The 18,673-nt window shown below is 33.6% G+C and overlaps 2 protein-coding genes across 2 annotated transcripts; both read left to right on the top strand.

Annotated features, from left to right (window-relative positions):
* Positions 1 to 726: 726 nt before the first annotated feature.
* LOC138329069 (cytochrome P450 3A5-like) lies at positions 727 to 15,026 on the top strand. Its single transcript, XM_069275792.1, has 14 exons — positions 727 to 1,090; positions 2,376 to 2,469; positions 2,636 to 2,688; positions 2,909 to 3,005; positions 4,723 to 4,839; positions 5,409 to 5,503; positions 6,004 to 6,155; positions 7,597 to 7,721; positions 10,708 to 10,813; positions 11,741 to 11,898; positions 12,233 to 12,321; positions 12,546 to 12,683; positions 13,757 to 13,919; positions 14,130 to 15,026. Exons 1-14 carry the CDS (start codon positions 1,020 to 1,022, stop codon positions 14,202 to 14,204), a joined length of 1,533 nt encoding a protein of 510 aa, XP_069131893.1. The 5' UTR covers positions 727 to 1,019; the 3' UTR covers positions 14,205 to 15,026.
* A 177-nt stretch (positions 15,027 to 15,203) lies between these two features.
* Positions 15,204 to 17,679, top strand: LOC138329072 (cytochrome P450 3A2-like). The gene is made up of 3 exons (XM_069275796.1): positions 15,204 to 15,338; positions 16,410 to 16,572; positions 16,783 to 17,679. The coding sequence occupies exons 1-3, from the start codon at positions 15,211 to 15,213 to the stop codon at positions 16,855 to 16,857; spliced, it is 366 nt and encodes a 121-aa protein (XP_069131897.1). The 5' UTR covers positions 15,204 to 15,210; the 3' UTR covers positions 16,858 to 17,679.
* Positions 17,680 to 18,673: the final 994 nt, after the last annotated feature.

Below are 18,673 nucleotides of genomic sequence, written 5' to 3' on the forward strand. Positions count from 1 at the left end.
TTGCGCAATATGTCACGCGATAACTATTTGTATTCTTTACTCTCTATAGTTAATTCGGTACGATAAACTAACTATTTATGTTAGATGTTTGCACATTGTGATTTCAAAATAAGAGAAATACCAAAGACGCAAGATAATACAGGTTTTTCATGAAGCCATTAATATATATAATAACGCCACGAATGGTGGCCCCGGGGGGGGGAACTCAGTTGACTCTAGATAATGAAGTACAAGTTTAATCAAATGCATGATGTTAGTTACATATTAATAGAATTGCATGGTACATGTTAAATTGTTGTTTGGAATATTCTCAGTTTTTCCGTGTTCGTGCACTTGTTTCAACAGAGTAAATGAAGAGCAAGTCTTGACCATGTCTGCCCATAAATGAAGAGCAAGTCTTGACCATGTCTGCCCATTGATCTGTTGATAAGATTTCTTTAGCTGAATTTGTCCTGGATAAGACAAAGACAAGTACATTTGTAATGTATTCTAAAGACTGGTGGTGAGTGATGTGCTATATACCTTCCCATTTTTGTAATGCTCACGTGTGAAAAAAACCATATATCATATATAAACAAATCTATATAAACTACCAATCAATCTCTTTAGGACATCCTTCACATTCAGTCATATGTAAATGACATCTTGAAATCAGGCTATTTTACACTCACTACCCTTTTGTGTACGTACTACGTCATACATCACGTGGATATATTCCACTTGAACAAAAGAACCGCTTTCAATCTAAAACAGCTGATGTTTCTCATAGTCAGGTGACTAGTGTAAACATAACACAGTGTTATTTACAGCCATGTTGGAGCTACGAACACTGGTCTTGAGTCGCTCCCTTGAAAGTTAAATTGTAATTGTAAATCAAGTTACATGGACAGCCTTCACTATATGTGGAGAAGGGGTCAGTAACTAGACCGCTCATATTGTGCTGATTGTTTGTGTACATTGCGTATAAATTCCCGACCGGAGACGCACATCCAGCATACCCGTACCTAGATCTAGACAAGATGGACGTGATGGGATTTGACATCCCCTTGTGGGTTCTGCTGGTGCTACTGGCGATTTTATCCTATACAATGTAAGTAAATGATAACAGTAACATTTGATTAAAAGGTGATATAGCTTACACATATATACAGCACACGTACATACGTGTGTATAGATAGCTGAATAATACAAAACGCTATATCACCGGGAAAAATCACTGCATACAACTGTACATGTGTGTGAAAGTCATATTTAATGATACGGTACAATGCCGATTGTTTAATTTGATGCTACCACTGTTTGTTGTTTACGTATGACCAGGAAGCGGTCACATGTCAAAGTCAGACCCAAAAAATTACGTTCCTATGGTCGAGAGTTGGTAGTCCAACTTTCTATTTTCAGCGTCAAGAATTTCCGATTATGACCGGTGAATCGACTGTCTACTTTTCAAGGCAGTCTGCACCTTTATCAAGACGCACGTATACATAAAACAAAACGATATTGAATAACTTATACTTCTACAAGACCGTTATCTGAATGCAACTTGATACCCGATTAAAATGCAGGTGTATCCTATGGACTATGGTAATTGACTATAGCCTGACTGATTATTTAATGTTCATATGTATGTCTGATTAATTAAGTTATAATCATTGGAATGCGTTTTCAACATGAAAAAAAAGTATTTACTACCTAGCCTAACCTCTACCGGTTAAATTACCAGATGGTTGTTTACAAAAATAAAACACTCACCAAACTCAGCTTTGTCCGATAGCCTTATTACTGATGTTTGAGTGTAACCATACACGTAGTGACAAGCCAAATGAGTTTGTCTGTTTATCAGAAATTAATTTGAATATAACACATACATGCATATCCGTTAGATAAAGAAATCGTCAGGGTTCGTTGATATGTTCCACGGATAGACGACTGATCAGGTCATTCAGGACTGTGATGTTGGCACAGTACCTCCCTGTACTAGTGGACATTCTTGTTCATTGTAAAACGTTATCTCACTTATTACTAGCAAGACACCGAACAGCACACCCAACGCGACCGTCAACCATTCTTAACTTAATAATGAGTGTTTTAGAGAACCTAAGGGAAAGTTAAGAAAGATGTTACAATTATAATATTTAAGGAATCAATCATGAAATGTGTTCTCTTTAGCAAACGATATAATCCTACACATTAGCAAAAACTATAAAAGCGGTCCTTACATAGATTCAACTTTATGCTTGGTTCTACTAGTCCTATGTAAGGCGATCCAGTTGAAGAGTCATTAGCATGTATCCTATATACACTGTATAACATGACCTGTCCGTTGGTACTTATGTTCGTTGAATGAATAACCATAGACATTGTAATTATTGTAGTTTGATGAGTCGGGACTTCCTTACATTCAGACGGATGGGCATCCCGGGACCAACACCTTTGCCTATAATTGGCAACTTGCTTGCTATGAGAAAGGTGAGAACGTTTGCTAATAAACCGTCCACTTCCTTACAATAATTCGTAACGTTTTTGTATCATATAATGCCTAGGGTAATGTATATTGATCTGCATAATAAATTTGACGTTACTCAATTCAATTTGATACATTTACTCAATGTCATTTTCCATTTGTCTTTTTTAGGGTATCCGTGCCTTCGACACAGAGGCAATTAAAAGATATGGCAAAGTGTTTGGGTATGCTATTTAGTTCTAGTAAAAATGTCATTTGTTACTAAGATGGATCATCTGTAATCATTTATCTAATACATTAAACAAAATTACGTTAACTTAAGATGCTAAACAAAGAAAAACATTCTGGTATCGCACTTGACATAACATAACATAATATAAAAGAAATTAATCATAATTTCAATTATCATTCTTAATTTAAGTGATCTCTCGTTTTATTTTGTAGACATTTTGAAATGATTTCTTCGAATCTAATTGTGGCTGACAAAGAGATGTTGAGAGAAATCCTGGTGAAACAGTTTAATAACTTCCCGGATAGACTGGTTTGTATTATACACTTCTTTTGGATTTCCTCTCCGTGTAGGGGTAGTCATGAACACGAGATAGACCGATAACAAAGCCTCGATATTTCAATGGTCACTATCTTTATTGTCATATCGACTCCTTACGTTTGTCATAGTAAAACTGAAAAGGAACTAGAAAAGATTTGTATAGGCTTTGCCTGTTTTCCAATCCATTTGTCAATACTTTATTATTTTTATGATTTATATTATAATTACGTTTATATTTCTTGTACATTATTAATAGCATATTTTGAAATTAGTAAACTTAAAGACAATTCGGGGAAAATAAATCCCTGACTAATCAAAGGTCTTCATATACTTCTTTTAAAAGTAATTACGTCAGCCTTAACGTCAAAGTCAATCAGTGTACCGTTATTCGATTGGTTTGATGTACAATTCAGGACCAACATGCATGTCTTACATAGACCTTTTAGTTGCCCCAGGGGCGGATATAAGGACAGTGATAGTAACCCCTGAAATATCGAGGATTATGATTCATTGACAAATGTAACGGTCCATGGTTACAGCAATGTTTATCAGAGCTGCTCTATGGCATCTGATGACAACCTTATTTCTTTCTATCATCCCTGGATTCATTGTTGCTATTTTAATTGGTCTCTTTGACTGCTATATTGTTGGAATTTCACATGGTTATAAATAATCTGTTCACTTTGATTGGCTGGCCAAAACGATTTACGTGTATTGATTGGCTACTGGTTGAATATTTCATATGTGAAAGGGGTACCAGTGGGAGTTTTTTTTTCAAAGTATCATTAGATAAACCTAGAGAAGTCCGAATGGTTTTTTTCTGGTTATCGGACATTATTCTCAGAAATTACATAAGGCGGCGCTACACGTACTGAAAGGGGTAAGTCTAGAGAGGTTTCAAAATGTTCAATGATTCGTCAAGTTTTGTTTACATTGCCGGGAGCGCGTGGGACATCTATATATAGTCTTTCTAGTACTGAAAGCGAAATGAACATGACCTACTTGTAAAAACACTGCCTGGAGATGCTGAAACAAAGTTAGACTTTATTTAGGGGGTATTTGTGGAACTGTATGCGCTAGAGTATAGTACAGTTTTAACCGAAACGTTATGCTTGTTTCTATGCGTATATTGTGTATTTCACCAACTTGTCCAAATACATGAACATGTTATCAGTACAATGTACATCAGACGGAAAACTTGTTAGCATTAGGAAAAAGCCACCCACACCTTTTGAACAACCTTATTAAATGAACAAAAATGTTAATTTTCATAACACAAATCGTATTATGTTTCGTCATAATTATAACGTGTTAGTTGACTATTATTACGCCAGACGGCAAAACTTCAACTTGTTTGGTGTTGTATCCAAATCTTTGGCCATCATTATAAATTTTATTATGCTATAATTGTTTAAAAAAAACTTTTTTGACTCGGAAAGGTAGTCTAGTGGCCCTTTCATGAGTATCATGAGATTGATTATCTTTTACACTGAATTTGAAAGCATTTACATTATCATTCTTTAAAAATGAATTGTCATAAGAACTATGACAGCTAACTGTGAACAGAACAATTCGTGAAACTTTCCTTTCATTGCTTCCTAAGAATAAATGCTGTATGGTAGCCAACTTAGCTTTTTGGGAAGCTAATACTTGTATACAATCTATGCTGGGTTCACTGTGATGTGTACTATTGTTTTACGTTTTGTAGATGATTGACGGTTTCAATGGAGATTTGGATCATAGCCTCCTAAGTACCAAAGGTAACCAATGGAAACATGACAGAAGCATTATTACACCAACGTTCTCATCCGGCAAATTACGAAAGGTAGGTATATACCAATATGTACTCTCTTTGGCACCACTCTCACCTATTATCACTGTCGTGATATGTATTGGACTATATTTACTTAGCATTGGTAAGTCAGACATCCAATATAGACTGATATACAGAAAAGGTTACGCAACTCCTCCGTGATGTAGGATTGGAAAATTGAGTTTTAGCGAAGGCTCTACTTAAAAGTTAAATTGGTATCTGAACTACTCTCCTTTTACATACTTTAAAAATTGAATCTTAGTCGGATATGAATGAGAACCTGTATGCACACTAGAATACCTGTTCATAACACAAAATACGACAACCTACAATAATATGCTTCGACATAAACAAACTTGAGGTAAGAACAAGCAGATTAACTTCGATACAATTCTCCACTCGTATACCTTATATCGTGTTTCAGTATCGCTATTTATCCATGTCAAGTTAACGACCATTCTACCTACATTTCAATTTATGCAAAGTGAATCTCATTGTTACATTGTATTGTCAAATGTTTCTTCTCAAATGTTTCTTCTCAAGCAATATCTTGTTAAAATATTATTATATTATATATAAAGATTGTGCCACTTGTCCAAAAAGCCTGTGACGTATTGGTGAAGACAGCTAAGAAGGCAATGAAGAATGGGGAGGATGGCCAAGTAGAAATGAGAAGGTAAAAAATTCACTGAAGGGTGTGCATGGCATTGTAAATAAGTCTATGTATAATACCATTAAATGATTGTGTATGTTGATAGCGCTGACATAAATTGTCTGTGACTCATTTATTTATTAAATAACACGTGACATTGCATTTAGCATAGTTTATGGTACGACATCGAATACGTACACGTGCATGTATGAGCACGAGACCTGGTTATATACCGCCTGGCGACCAGTTAGTAACATTCATGTATACCATTGACATATGCATATCTAGACGCCGTTGCGAATTCGAATGCTAAAGATAATAAAAATCTAAGATAATTAGACAGTTTCGACTGAGATTTTAGGTCAATGCTTTTCACTAGAACGGATTCTGTTCAAGTTTTGATGTCCATTTACCACCACCGATGTGAAAGATAAAATCATGCATTACTGATGAAGTTGTAAGTGAAACAAGACAAGATAATTTTATCAATCTTTTGTTTATTCACTGGTCTTATATTGTTGCAGATTATTTGGAGGTTTTACTATGGATGTGATTAGTTCCACGGCTTTCGGTATCCAGGTGGATTCGCAGAACAATCCCGATGACCTCTTCGTAAAACATGCCAAACAAATGTTCGACGTCAGTTTTATATCATCCCCTATAGTCCTCCTTGTTTGTGAGTTAATTTTATCTTATATTATCTCCTGTAGTCCTCCATATTGATGAGTTTTATTTTTGTCGTATCTCATCCCCTGTTGCCCTCCTTATTTGTGAGGTTGTTTTATAGTATCTCATCTCCTGTAGTCCTTCTTATTATTGAGTTTTATTTTACCTTATCTCATCTCCTGTGGCCCTCCTTATTTGTGAGTTTTATTTTATCTTACATGTATATCTCATCTCCTGTGGCTCTCCATATTTACGACTTTTATTTTATCTCATCTCTTCTCCTGTGGCCCTCCTTATTTTACTTTATCTCATCTCCTGTGATAGAGGTATAGTTGCATTGTTTTATTGATCAAAATATAGACGTCCATTATACCTGACAGTGATGAAGATGTTGGTATATAGAATTCCACTTGGTTTCCAGCTTTTGTATCGAGTTATGTATCAAAATTGATGACGTCATCTGCAATGCGCGCCGCAGATACGCCGTATGTATAGATGACGTCACGTTATTGTCTAGCGCGTGTGAGCTGTCTTACACCCCACTGTGTAAGATAGAGATATTTTTCCCTAGCAGGCAAGGAATATCCCTGCGAAGTATGAGAGACATTACCTACTGCTTGGGAGACATTATCTACTATCAGGGAGACATTATTTACTGCTGGGGAGACGTTATTTACTATTGGGAAGACACTATCTACTACTGAGGAAACACTATCTACTGCTGGGGAAGACATTATCTACTGCTGGGGAGACATAATCTACTGCTGGTGAGACATTATCTGCTGATGGGGAGACATTATCTACTGCTGGGGAGACATTATCTACTGCCGGGGAGACAGTATCTATTGCTGGACAGACATTATCTACTGCCGGGGAGACATTATCTACTGCTGGGGAGACATTATCTACTGTCGGGGAGACATTATCTACTGCCGGGGAGACATTATCTACTGCTGGGGAGACATTATCTACTACCGGGGAGACAGTATCTATTGCTGAAGAGATATTATTTACTGCTGGGAAGACATTATCTTCTGCTAGGATAGCTATGTAAACTACATGTCGGTGCAAATTTGGAAACATGCAATTTGATTAGAGTATGCTATCTTTATTTTTGCCTGGTTTCCGCTAATTATTTTGAACTGTGCTGCCCCTTATAGCCCGATCGATTAATAAAACTTGATTAAAAAGTTGCTTGACTGATTGGTCTATAAATAGATTGAGATACCCCGGGCCAGTGTATTACAGCGTCGATTTCGTTATTTCAAGTATATATTGTTAACACATCTAAAATACAATCATAAACATTCAAACCAGATATTTATATGGTTTTGATGCAGTGTATAATAAAACCCAAGTAAAATAATTTGCATTTTGAATTCGGTCAATGAATGATTTTATTGGCAAAAGAAACCATATCAACATTGGTCTACATTTGTTGTTATTTTCAGTGTTTTTTCCTGCACTGAAGCCACTGCTTAGGAAGATGGGTTTTGCTGCTTTCCCCAAAGAAAGCATGGTTTACTTCCGTAAACTTACCACACAGCTGATGGAGGAGAGGAGAAAAGACAAAGAGGTATATTTGGATTTTTTTTTTTTTTTTTTTTTTTTTTTTTGATTCATGACAAAAGATTCTGAGTGTTACATCGATGGATGATGCATGATCTCACATACTGAATATTGTTTGCCGGATACCAATTCACCCTCTTATTCCATATAAAAATCTTACATGATTAATAACATGAATACATGTTGAACTTTATTTTTATCATATTGTGAACTTGTTTCCGCATTACTAGGGATAATATTGGAGCGGCAAAAGTCGATTTTTCGGCAAAATCGTTGAAAGTGTGAAGAAAGCATGAAACTTGCATATGGCTTCTTTCGGACGTAAAGTTTCTGGAAAAAAATGGACCCCGAAAAATCACGGGCTCTGCCGGCCGTCATATTGGTTTTCAATATGGCAGCCAAAAACCACCTTCTGCGACCCATATATCGCGTTCTATACCAGCTAGACAAAAACTTTAAACGTCTATACCCATATTATTGATACTTAAGAACATTCTGGTAGAGTTAAACTTCATGTAATAGAACCGCCATTTTGTATTTCAAGATGGCCGCCAACTTTGCGAGCTTTATCTGTACATGTACCTGTATCTAAATATAATCATATTATAATGATAAATCAAAATCAAATGATTGGCTAAGCTGACTTTAAGTAAATAAAATGCCCCCAAATACATTGAGTATTTACATTTTGTAGTGTTTGATACAAAATAATTCTATTTTTATTTGAATTTCAAAATGACCGCCAATCTGAAATTTAAGATGTCCGACAGCATTAAATAAAGGTACATGAAATAACCAAACAGCTGGTAATTTACTTTAAAAAATCATTTAATACATAAACAATTTGATTCCTATATTAATTTCAACATAACCGCCATTTTGAATTTAAATGGCCGTGTAAATTAGTTTGTTTCCGTATTTCACTCTGTAAGTGATCGAGCTAAAATCAACTCTTAAAATGTTGTTACATATGACCTGCCTTGAATGATATTGAAATGGTATCTGAATTGCAACTTTGCATGCGTCAACAGTGGATCATCTTTCATGGGCTTCACCGACTCTTAAACTGGAACATCTTTAAAGTTGCGCCGCAAGTCAACAGCAATTGTCCAAATCTCTGCCCATCTGCTGATAACACCTAGCCCTCACTTTATCACGTCTACTGCATTCAAAAGGGCGCCTTCTCTCCTGTTTTTAGAGTTCCTAGTGGCACAACAAGCAGCCTGCACTATCGGTCCCACTTTTTTTCATATATCGATGTCATCCAAAACTAAATTCGGTAAGGTTCCAGATGACCACTTGTTTATACTCTCTATCATCTCTATTGTTTTGACTTAGTTTGAAGGCCTACTGTTCTTCTGTTCTTAATCGCTGCAATTTATTTTCACCCTGTCTATCGAGCCTTATGCATGCTTTATTGAAGCTGGCTATATGTTTCAGGTGGATTTATTTTGCATACTGTCCTGCTAGTATAGCGCTTCATATCTTTTAATTAATTCGACACCATTATCTGTCTCGCTTTCGCCATCTTCATCTCCTAAGCCAGTAATGAGATTGGGAGTTCTAAATCGAAGGCTCAGCTAACATATATAAACTTTTGAGATACTCATGACTATCTTCACAAGGACTTGTTTGTGGTTAATTTTAGTGCCACTACTGTCAAATAGATAGCCGTACCAGACGAGGTAGACATTCAAGCTTTGGCGGCAAAACCTTGCTATGAACAATCTTCTGGCAAACAATATCTTCCACTTCACATTCAAAAAGAAGATGATCCTCGATTTTTTTTTTTTTTTTTTTTTTTTTTTTTTGTTTCTTTCGAAAACACCTCCTCTGACATTTATGAGTCACTACACTATTTGTTATAAGGGTTAGGCACATCTTGCATTTGTAGACAATGTAAGGTATACCAATAGGTCATTGTTCTGATGAAGTGAATATCTCCTTCACGATACTTTATTTCCAATTACATGATATAGACGATTTCGCAGAGCAATTTGTGATTTTTTCTCTAATTAAATTTGAACTTACATTTTGTGTTTAAAGGTCTCTCCCAGTGGTTCTTTTAAGCGTAAAAGCATTAGAGTCTTTTATGATAGTTCTTACATTTAATTTAATGCTGCCAGACGTCTAGAATTTCAGAATGACGGGCATTTGAAAATACAAATAAGAATCGAATTCTTCTGTATCAAACGCTACAAAATATCAATACTAACAGTAATTGCAGATATTTTATTTGCTTAAAGTCAGCATAGCCAATGATTATATTATTATTATAAAGATAATCTTGGAATACAAAATATCGGTAATTATATGTTAACACTACCAGAATGATCCTTAAGGTATTGATAAGAATTAGCATCAATAATATCGGTGTAGACGTTTAAGAATGTAAACTTAATTTTTTGTTCGATCACCTACAGTATGAAATATGGTAACAATTTAAACCGCAAATTTGGGTTTAAAATAGCGGTCATTTTGAAATTGCAAGAAGAATTCAAATATTTATGTATCAAACGCTACACAATTATCAATACTCTTAATATATTTGCAGGTATTTATTTGCTTAAAGTCAGCTTGGCCATTAAGATGTATTATATACAAATACAGCTCGCAAAGTTAGCGGCCATCTTGAAATACAAAAAGGCGGTACTTCTACCAGATTGTTCTAAATATCAATAATATGGGTGTAGATGGTTTAAGGTTGGGTCTAGCTGGTATAGAAGAAAGTGGTTTTTGGCGGCCATTTTGAAAACCAATATGGCGGCCGCTAGAGGCCGTGATTTTTTGGGGTCCATTTTTTTCCTGAAACCTTATTTCCTAAAGAAGCCATGTGCTAAGTTTCATGCTTTCTTCAAACCTTGAATGTTTTTTATGCTCAGCCTGTATAAAACAAATCTGATTCCTCATCGTGTCTTGGCCTATACATATGGTAATTATTGTTTACTAATATCCAATTTGATCTGAACATTCAATTGTTGGTAACGTTACAGACAAGTCGGTCGGATTTCCTCCAGTTGATGATAGACTCCCAGGAGGACGGGAACGAACCAGAGGAGACCAATGGAACTGCCAATCACTGGGACTCTAAACAGAAAGGTGATTAGTACCATCAGTGTCAAAACAGCATCATGTTCTATTTAACGATGAATGTATATCAAATATATTGATATACAAACATAGTGGTCACCTCTTTATACAGACCATCTGCATAACAAGTTCACTTTCATTCTGAAGGTGCCCAAAAGGTCAATTTCAACGTGTAGAATGACCAGTGTGCTATAAAGACCTTTTTGTCTGGTCCATTGGATGATCATTATAGACATATTTGACTGTAGCATAATTCGGTGTGGTTTTGCATCACTTTTGCATTAACCACTCAGTAGGTTACAAGGATTTAATGTTTTATTAGGTAGAGGGAATCCAGGAAAAAACACACTGACATGCAGTCATTACCTGGCAACTACCTCTCATAGGTTCCCAACTGGAGACCAAGATGTAGAGGCTGTCATCGGGTCCACTTGAAAAAATTTAATTACATAATATATATATATAGATATATTAGATATTCTCCGATTTTCCACTATTCTCATTGGCTAATACACTCTTACGTGGAGGGCGATATTTAGGATATTGACTCGATGTTTCCTTTTTTTCAGAAAGCGAATTGACTCGATTTTAACTATTTTATAAACACCGGGTCAATATTCCTATTGTAACGTCACTCCCATTCGATATTGCGATGGACAATGTCACACTATTCCAACGTCGAGTTTTTCGCCCTCGGTCATATTTAATTCTACTAGGGCATGACGACATTATATGTACATCAGCAAAGGTCCATAATTGATATATAAGATTTATTACATACATTCTACAAATATCGTTTACCCGTTAACCCCAGACATTTACAAATATTACTTGTGTTGATTAAATAACAAGAGTAAGAAAACAAGCTACCGTTACGTCCTAGTCGTTCTGTTACTATTTTGCAATGTATGTTCATATTTTATTTATTGATGTTAGGAATAACATTCGAATCAATCCTGGGGAATGCTGAAGTATTTTTCGCTGCCGGTTACGAAACTACGTCTATCACCCTTACAATGACTATGTACAACCTTGCCACCAATCCAGATTGTCAGGAGAAACTGCGTCGGGAACTCGAGAAGGAACTTGGATCGGTAGGCAGCTAAGATAACGTTCATAATTGCATAGGTTCAACTGATGTAACATCTATCGTAAACAATTATAAAATACCTAAGGCAAATTCCGTATCGCTTGATGCACTTTGGATTACATCATTTTCCCAAAGGCCAATAAGGAGTGGCAATCATTGTTTAGAAAGTCATTAAGAATAAAACAGTCTCGTAAGTCTAACAAAGTTTTGAAAAATAATTATCCAAATGGTGTACATGTGTTTAAATAGGATATACTAAAGTTTCTTTATTTGTCTTTAATAAAAAGAATAAATTTTAAACGTGTGTGTATACGCTGATTATGTATCTTCTAATTAAGGAAAATATCGATTACGAGAATGCTCAGAAGCTACGGTACCTGGATATGTGTGTAAATGAGACTCTAAGGATGTATCCGCCAGCGATGAGGTGGGTGTCCGACTTTTTGTCTTTTTTTTATCTTGAAATTAGTCTTTTATATGATTTTATATAAGGGATAATGTATAAAATCAAAATGCATCTTTGTCGAAACATGACTGTATGAACATACATAGATTTCACTTAAGATAGCATTAATATATCTGATAACAAATCTTACATTATAATTTGGAACAATTTTACAGAAAAATATATAGAAAACACATTCTTTGTAGATTTGAGAGAATGTGCGTTAAGACAACCAAGGTAAAGGACATTACGATTCCAGTCGGAATGTGTGTCTCTGTGCCAGTATACGCAATGCAGCATGATCCAGAAGTTTGGGAAAAGCCTGACGTCTTCAATCCAGAGAGGTATATATTATTTTAAATTAGCACATAGTCCAAATGCTATCGTTTCAGGCCACGTGTTTTTTTGAAAATTTTCTCTGAAAATTGTGACCTTACATAGATTTGGATGAAAGCTCATGTTCTTGAACTTATTTATTAATCCTTCATAATCATTTTGTCCGAGAAAGGCGCGATAACCGACGGTATCGTGACATCACAATAGCGAAACACTACTCCCCGGAAAAGTCAAATGAATCGTAAAATATAGCTTATTTCGTAAATAGCCTAAAAATAGTTATAAGCATTGATGTCACTCTTTTTCATTTATCGATGACATTAAAATTTTTTACATCACTGCATTATTATAGTCGCTAAAACAATAGCAGATTTAATTTATTTTGATCTATCTCTTTTATTTCATGTTGATGCCATCCATATTTCATAGAAGTGAAAGGATTTATGTTATATATATATATATATATATATATATATATATTTGTATTAGACATCCTACAGTTTTCTATCATTCTCATTGGCTAATTACACTGACACGTGGATGGCGATGTTTAGCATATTGACTCGGTGTTTCCATTGTTAGAAACATCGAGTCGAAATTCCTATGGTAACTCATAAGGCGATTTCGCCAATGTGAAGTCGAGCCATTCTTCATGCTTTTCTTATTTTACACGAAGCAAACATTTGGTAATAATTATCGTATCTAACAAAAATTATGGACTTTTGATTCGGTTCATATGGTGTTATAATGACTTGAAATATATCTTATTAATACTAAATATTTTTATAGTTTTTATGTGTAGGTATAGATATTCCAATAATGTAGTAGTTAATTAACTTGGATAAATTGACTCAATTTCATTTTATACGGAAAAGGGAGAATTTTTGTCTATTTTCGTCTTGCTTTATTTTCTTCTCATTGTTTTGTTCTCATTTGTAAGTATGATATGTAGTCTTCTTTCTTTAACTCGTGTACGGCCGATAGTCTACATTTGGATATTAATTCTAACAATATTTTATCTTGACAACATGGATATCGACCTGTCTGAATTGATATGTATTTTTATTATTATCACTTTAAGGTTCTCGCCTACTGAGAAGGCGAAATATGATCCCATGGATTACATGCCATTTGGATACGGTCCACGGAATTGTATTGGTATGAGGCTGGCTTTACTGGAGGCAAAGATGGCACTAGCTGACTTTGTGCGCAACTTCCGGATAAGTGTTGGCAGTAAAACTGACGTATGTCATTTTCCAATCACTTAATTATAAACGTTATTGAACATTACTTCTAATTTATTAATACAATTAATATCATCGATAAACAGGTTATTGTCAAACAGATCATCATATAATCGTATAATCTCGTAGTATGGTTAACAGAAATAGTATGAAAATTTTAAAATAATTACCTTCAAAAGCAATATAATTTTATGGTTGTCTCTGTTTTAGATACCACCAAAAATGGAGGATGAGGAAATCTTGAAACCTAAGTATCTGTGGCTTAAGTTGGAAGAAATAAAATGAGATTGACCATTCCTATTTTAAGTCGCATCGTTCGAAGGAAAAAGTTGTGCATGTCAATTATCAAAACAATTGAGATATTTAGACATTGTTTCCTAAGACGATTGTTTAAATGTACTATCGCTACTACAGCTTCAATCAGATTCATATTACTTCTAAGTAAATTCAGTGGATTTTTTTTATTCATGAGATACTACGATACTGTTTTGTTAATATATAATGGTATAAATCTCCGTTTTGTGCATAATTAATTGGTGAATTTTGCAATAATAAGAGCATATTTATAGAATGTATATTTACACTTCTGGAATTAATTACGAAATTAGATTAGAAAATATTGAAGAACAGTACATGCATACCTACACATCATTTAGCGTTTGACCCATTTAGGGATGCCGCCATTTTTATTTGATTTCTTTTTAAAATTCTTTGTCGCTATTCCATATGTTTAAATGTAAACGGTAAGTGTATTAATTAATATTAAAACATTTTATAATTGTAATATTTTAGTTGCATTAGTGACTGGATTCATATTCTTTGTAAGCACGTTTGCCTAGGAAGTAGTAGAAAACCATTTGGGGTAGATTGTTTCAAAAGCATATTGCATTGTTTCATGTTTTACGAACAAACTCTTTTACTTCTACCTGAATTAAGATTCGGTATATTTATCGCATATTATCAATTGTATATTTTTTCTGTTAGCATTCTGTTAACAATTCATTGTTATTATAATTCATTTTTACGAAGTACTTTACAATTAAACTTTGATTAACATGTTAGCATATTTTTGTTCTTAGTTGAAATAGAGAAAAATATTTGAAATCAGTTTTGTGTTGTCTTTTATCACAGAAGACCGATAAAACCAATATAGTGCTGTTTTGCTTGTCATAATACATTTTTTAATACATTAATATATCTTTCTTACATAAACATCTATACATTATAATTTAAACAATTTTACAGAAAAAAATATATAGAAAACACATTTGATCTTTGTAGATTTGAGAGAATGTGCGTTAAGACAACCAAGGTAAAGGACATTACGATTCCAGTCGGAATGTGTGTCTCTGTGCCAGTATACGCAATGCAGCATGATCCAGAAGTTTGGGAAAAGCCTGACGTCTTCAATCCAGAGAGGTATATATTATTTTAAATTAGCACATAGTCCAAATGCTATCGTTTCAGGCCACGTGTTTTTTTGAAAATTTTCTCTGAAAATTGTGACCTTACATAGATTTGGATGAAAGCTCATGTTCTTGAACTTATTTATTAATCCTTCATAATCATTTTGTCCGAGAAAGGCGCGATAACCGACGGTATCGTGACATCACAATAGCGAAACACTACTCCCCGGAAAAGTCAAATGAATCGTAAATATAGCTTATTTCGTAAATAGCCTAAAAATAGTTATAAGCATTGATGTCACTCTTTTTCATTTATCGATGACATTAAAATTTTTTACATCACTGCATTATATTAGTCGCTAAAACAATAGCAGATTTAATTTATTTTGATCTATCTCTTTTATTTCATGTTGATGCCATCCATATTTCATAGAAGTGAAAGGATTTATGTTATATATATATATATATATATATATATATATATTTGTATTAGACATCCTACAGTTTTCTATCATTCTCATTGGCTAATTACACTGACACGTGGATGGCGATGTTTAGCATATTGACTCGGTGTTTCCATTGTTAGAAACATCGAGTCGAAATTCCTATGGTAACTCATAAGGCGATTTCGCCAATGTGAAGTCGAGCCATTCTTCATGCTTTTCTATTTTACACGAAGCAAACATTTGGTAATAATTATCGTATCTAACAAAAATTATGGACTTTTGATTCGGTTCATATGGTGTTATAATGACTTGAAATATATCTTATTAATACTAAATATTTTTATAGTTTTTATGTGTAGGTATAGATATTCCAATAATGTAGTAGTTAATTAACTTGGATAAATTGACTCAATTTCATTTTATACGGAAAAGGGAGAATTTTTGTCTATTTTCGTCTTGCTTTATTTTCTTCTCATTGTTTTGTTCTCATTTGTAAGTATGATATGTAGTCTTCTTTCTTTAACTCGTGTACGGCCGATAGTCTACATTTGGATATTAATTCTAACAATATTTTATCTTGACAACATGGATATCGACCTGTCTGAATTGATATGTATTTTTATTATTATCACTTTAAGGTTCTCGCCTACTGAGAAGGCGAAATATGATCCCATGGATTACATGCCATTTGGATACGGTCCACGGAATTGTATTGGTATGAGGCTGGCTTTACTGGAGGCAAAGATGGCACTAGCTGACTTTGTGCGCAACTTCCGGATAAGTGTTGGCAGTAAAACTGACGTATGTCATTTTCCAATCACTTAATTATAAACGTTATTGAACATTACTTCTAATTTATTAATACAATTAATATCATCGATAAACAGGTTATTGTCAAACAGATCATCATATAATCGTATAATCTCGTAGTATGGTTAACAGAAATAGTATGAAAATTTTAAAATAATTACCTTCAAAAGCAATATAATTTTATGGTTGTCTCTGTTTTAGATACCACCAAAAATGGAGGATGAGGAAATCTTGAAACCTAAGTATCTGTGGCTTAAGTTGGAAGAAATAAAATGAGATTGACCATTCCTATTTTAAGTCGCATCGTTCGAAGGAAAAAGTTGTGCATGTCAATTATCAAAACAATTTAGATATTTAGACATTGTTTCCTAAGACGATTGTTTAAATGTACTATCGCTACTACAGCTTCAATCAGATTCATATTACTTCTAAGTAAATTCAGTGGATTTTTTTTATTCATGAGATACTACGATACTGTTTTGTTAATATATAATGGTATAAATCTCCGTTTTGTGCATAATTAATTGGTGAATTTTGCAATAATAAGAGCATATTTATAGAATGTATATTTACACTTCTGGAATTAATTACGAAATTAGATTAGAAAATATTGAAGAACAGTACATGCATACCTACACATCATTTAGCGTTTGACCCATTTAGGGATGCCGCCATTTTTATTTGATTTCTTTTTAAAATTCTTTGTCGCTATTCCATATGTTTAAATGTAAACGGTAAGTGTATTAATTAATATTAAAACATTTTATAATTGTAATATTTTAGTTGCATTAGTGACTGGATTCATATTCTTTGTAAGCACGTTTGCCTAGGAAGTAGTAGAAAACCATTTGGGGTAGATTGTTTCAAAAGCATATTGCATTGTTTCATGTTTTACGAACAAACTCTTTTACTTCTACCTGAATTAAGATTCGGTATATTTATCGCATATTATCAATTGTATATTTTTTCTGTTAGCATTCTGTTAACAATTCATTGTTATTATAATTCATTTTTACGAAGTACTTTACAATTAAACTTTGATTAACATGTTAGCATATTTTTGTTCTTAGTTGAAATAGAGAAAAATATTTGAAATCAGTTTTGTGTTGTCTTTTATCACAGAAGACCGATAAAACCAATATAGTGCTGTTTTGTCATAATACAGGTATACATATAGCTGAGCTTACATAAGTCACAAGTATGTAATATGTATAAGTTATAAAAGAGTTTAAAAAATTGAAATGTCAAAATATGTTAGGAAATTAATTTGATCAATTACATATAATGTTATTGAGGGTGGTTTTGTAACGATTACTAGTTGTACATTAAATTTAATTTGACAATCTGATCTGTACTATGTAAAAAAAAGGTGAAGGCTTTTTAACACAATAGTATTTTTTTGTTTATTTAATTACTGATAGTAAGCAGTCTCAAGGCTCTGTTGTTTTAAATAGCCTCATTGAATGTTTTACTACATGATATGCCATTCTCCCAACATGCCACGTGTTTTTTATAAAACAAATGTGTTGCTTCGCAATAGTAAAATTCATTAGCATATAAGGTATCATCAATCAAAGTTAACCTAACGTTTTTGGAAGGGAGGTAACTCGTAACTTCTGATTGTGTGAATTTCATTTTATCTGTTTCTTTATTTATTTATTTATTGCGTTCTCTCAATATGCAGTTAACGGTGATCATGGGTATTTTTCTGTTCGAATTGTCGCAACCCTTTTTTTAAACTTATTTCATACTATGTTATACATACATGTAGCAGTAAGTTTTGCAAAAAGTAATTATATATACAGTACTTTTTACACCAAATCGGAAAAATGATTACAATTTTAGTTACAATTATTTTAAAAATCAACGCTTAATTCAAACAATATGAAATGCAATATTTAAAAAGTTGAAAAGCATTTTTTGATAACCTGAGTTGTGTTCCAAGGATATTTTGTATCGGTACTTTTTGAACACAACAGTATTTTATTGTTTTTATTACTGCCATAAAACATCTTCACACATCCCTTTAAAATCTATATTTTAGAAACAATTCGTATATCTACAGTGACACATGGCAGTGGTACAGTTCATT

The sequence above is a fragment of the Argopecten irradians genome, chromosome 8 (assembly GCF_041381155.1).
Source record: "Argopecten irradians isolate NY chromosome 8, Ai_NY, whole genome shotgun sequence".
Taxonomy (NCBI): domain Eukaryota; kingdom Metazoa; phylum Mollusca; class Bivalvia; order Pectinida; family Pectinidae; genus Argopecten; species Argopecten irradians.

Excerpts from the sequence above, each read along its gene's own strand:
- LOC138329069 (XM_069275792.1), top strand. The coding sequence starts at position 1,020 with ATGGACGTGATGGGATTTGACATCCCCTTGTGGGTTCTGCTGGTGCTA. Across the intron at positions 4,840-5,408 it reads CATCCGGCAAATTACGAAAG|ATTGTGCCACTTGTCCAAAA; the intron begins GTAGGTATATAC and ends TTATATATAAAG. Across the intron at positions 11,899-12,232 it reads TCGAGAAGGAACTTGGATCG|GAAAATATCGATTACGAGAA; the intron begins GTAGGCAGCTAA and ends CTTCTAATTAAG.
- LOC138329072 (XM_069275796.1), top strand. The coding sequence starts at position 15,211 with ATGTGCGTTAAGACAACCAAGGTAAAGGACATTACGATTCCAGTCGGA. Across the intron at positions 15,339-16,409 it reads GACGTCTTCAATCCAGAGAG|GTTCTCGCCTACTGAGAAGG; the intron begins GTATATATTATT and ends TATCACTTTAAG. Across the intron at positions 16,573-16,782 it reads GTGTTGGCAGTAAAACTGAC|ATACCACCAAAAATGGAGGA; the intron begins GTATGTCATTTT and ends TCTCTGTTTTAG.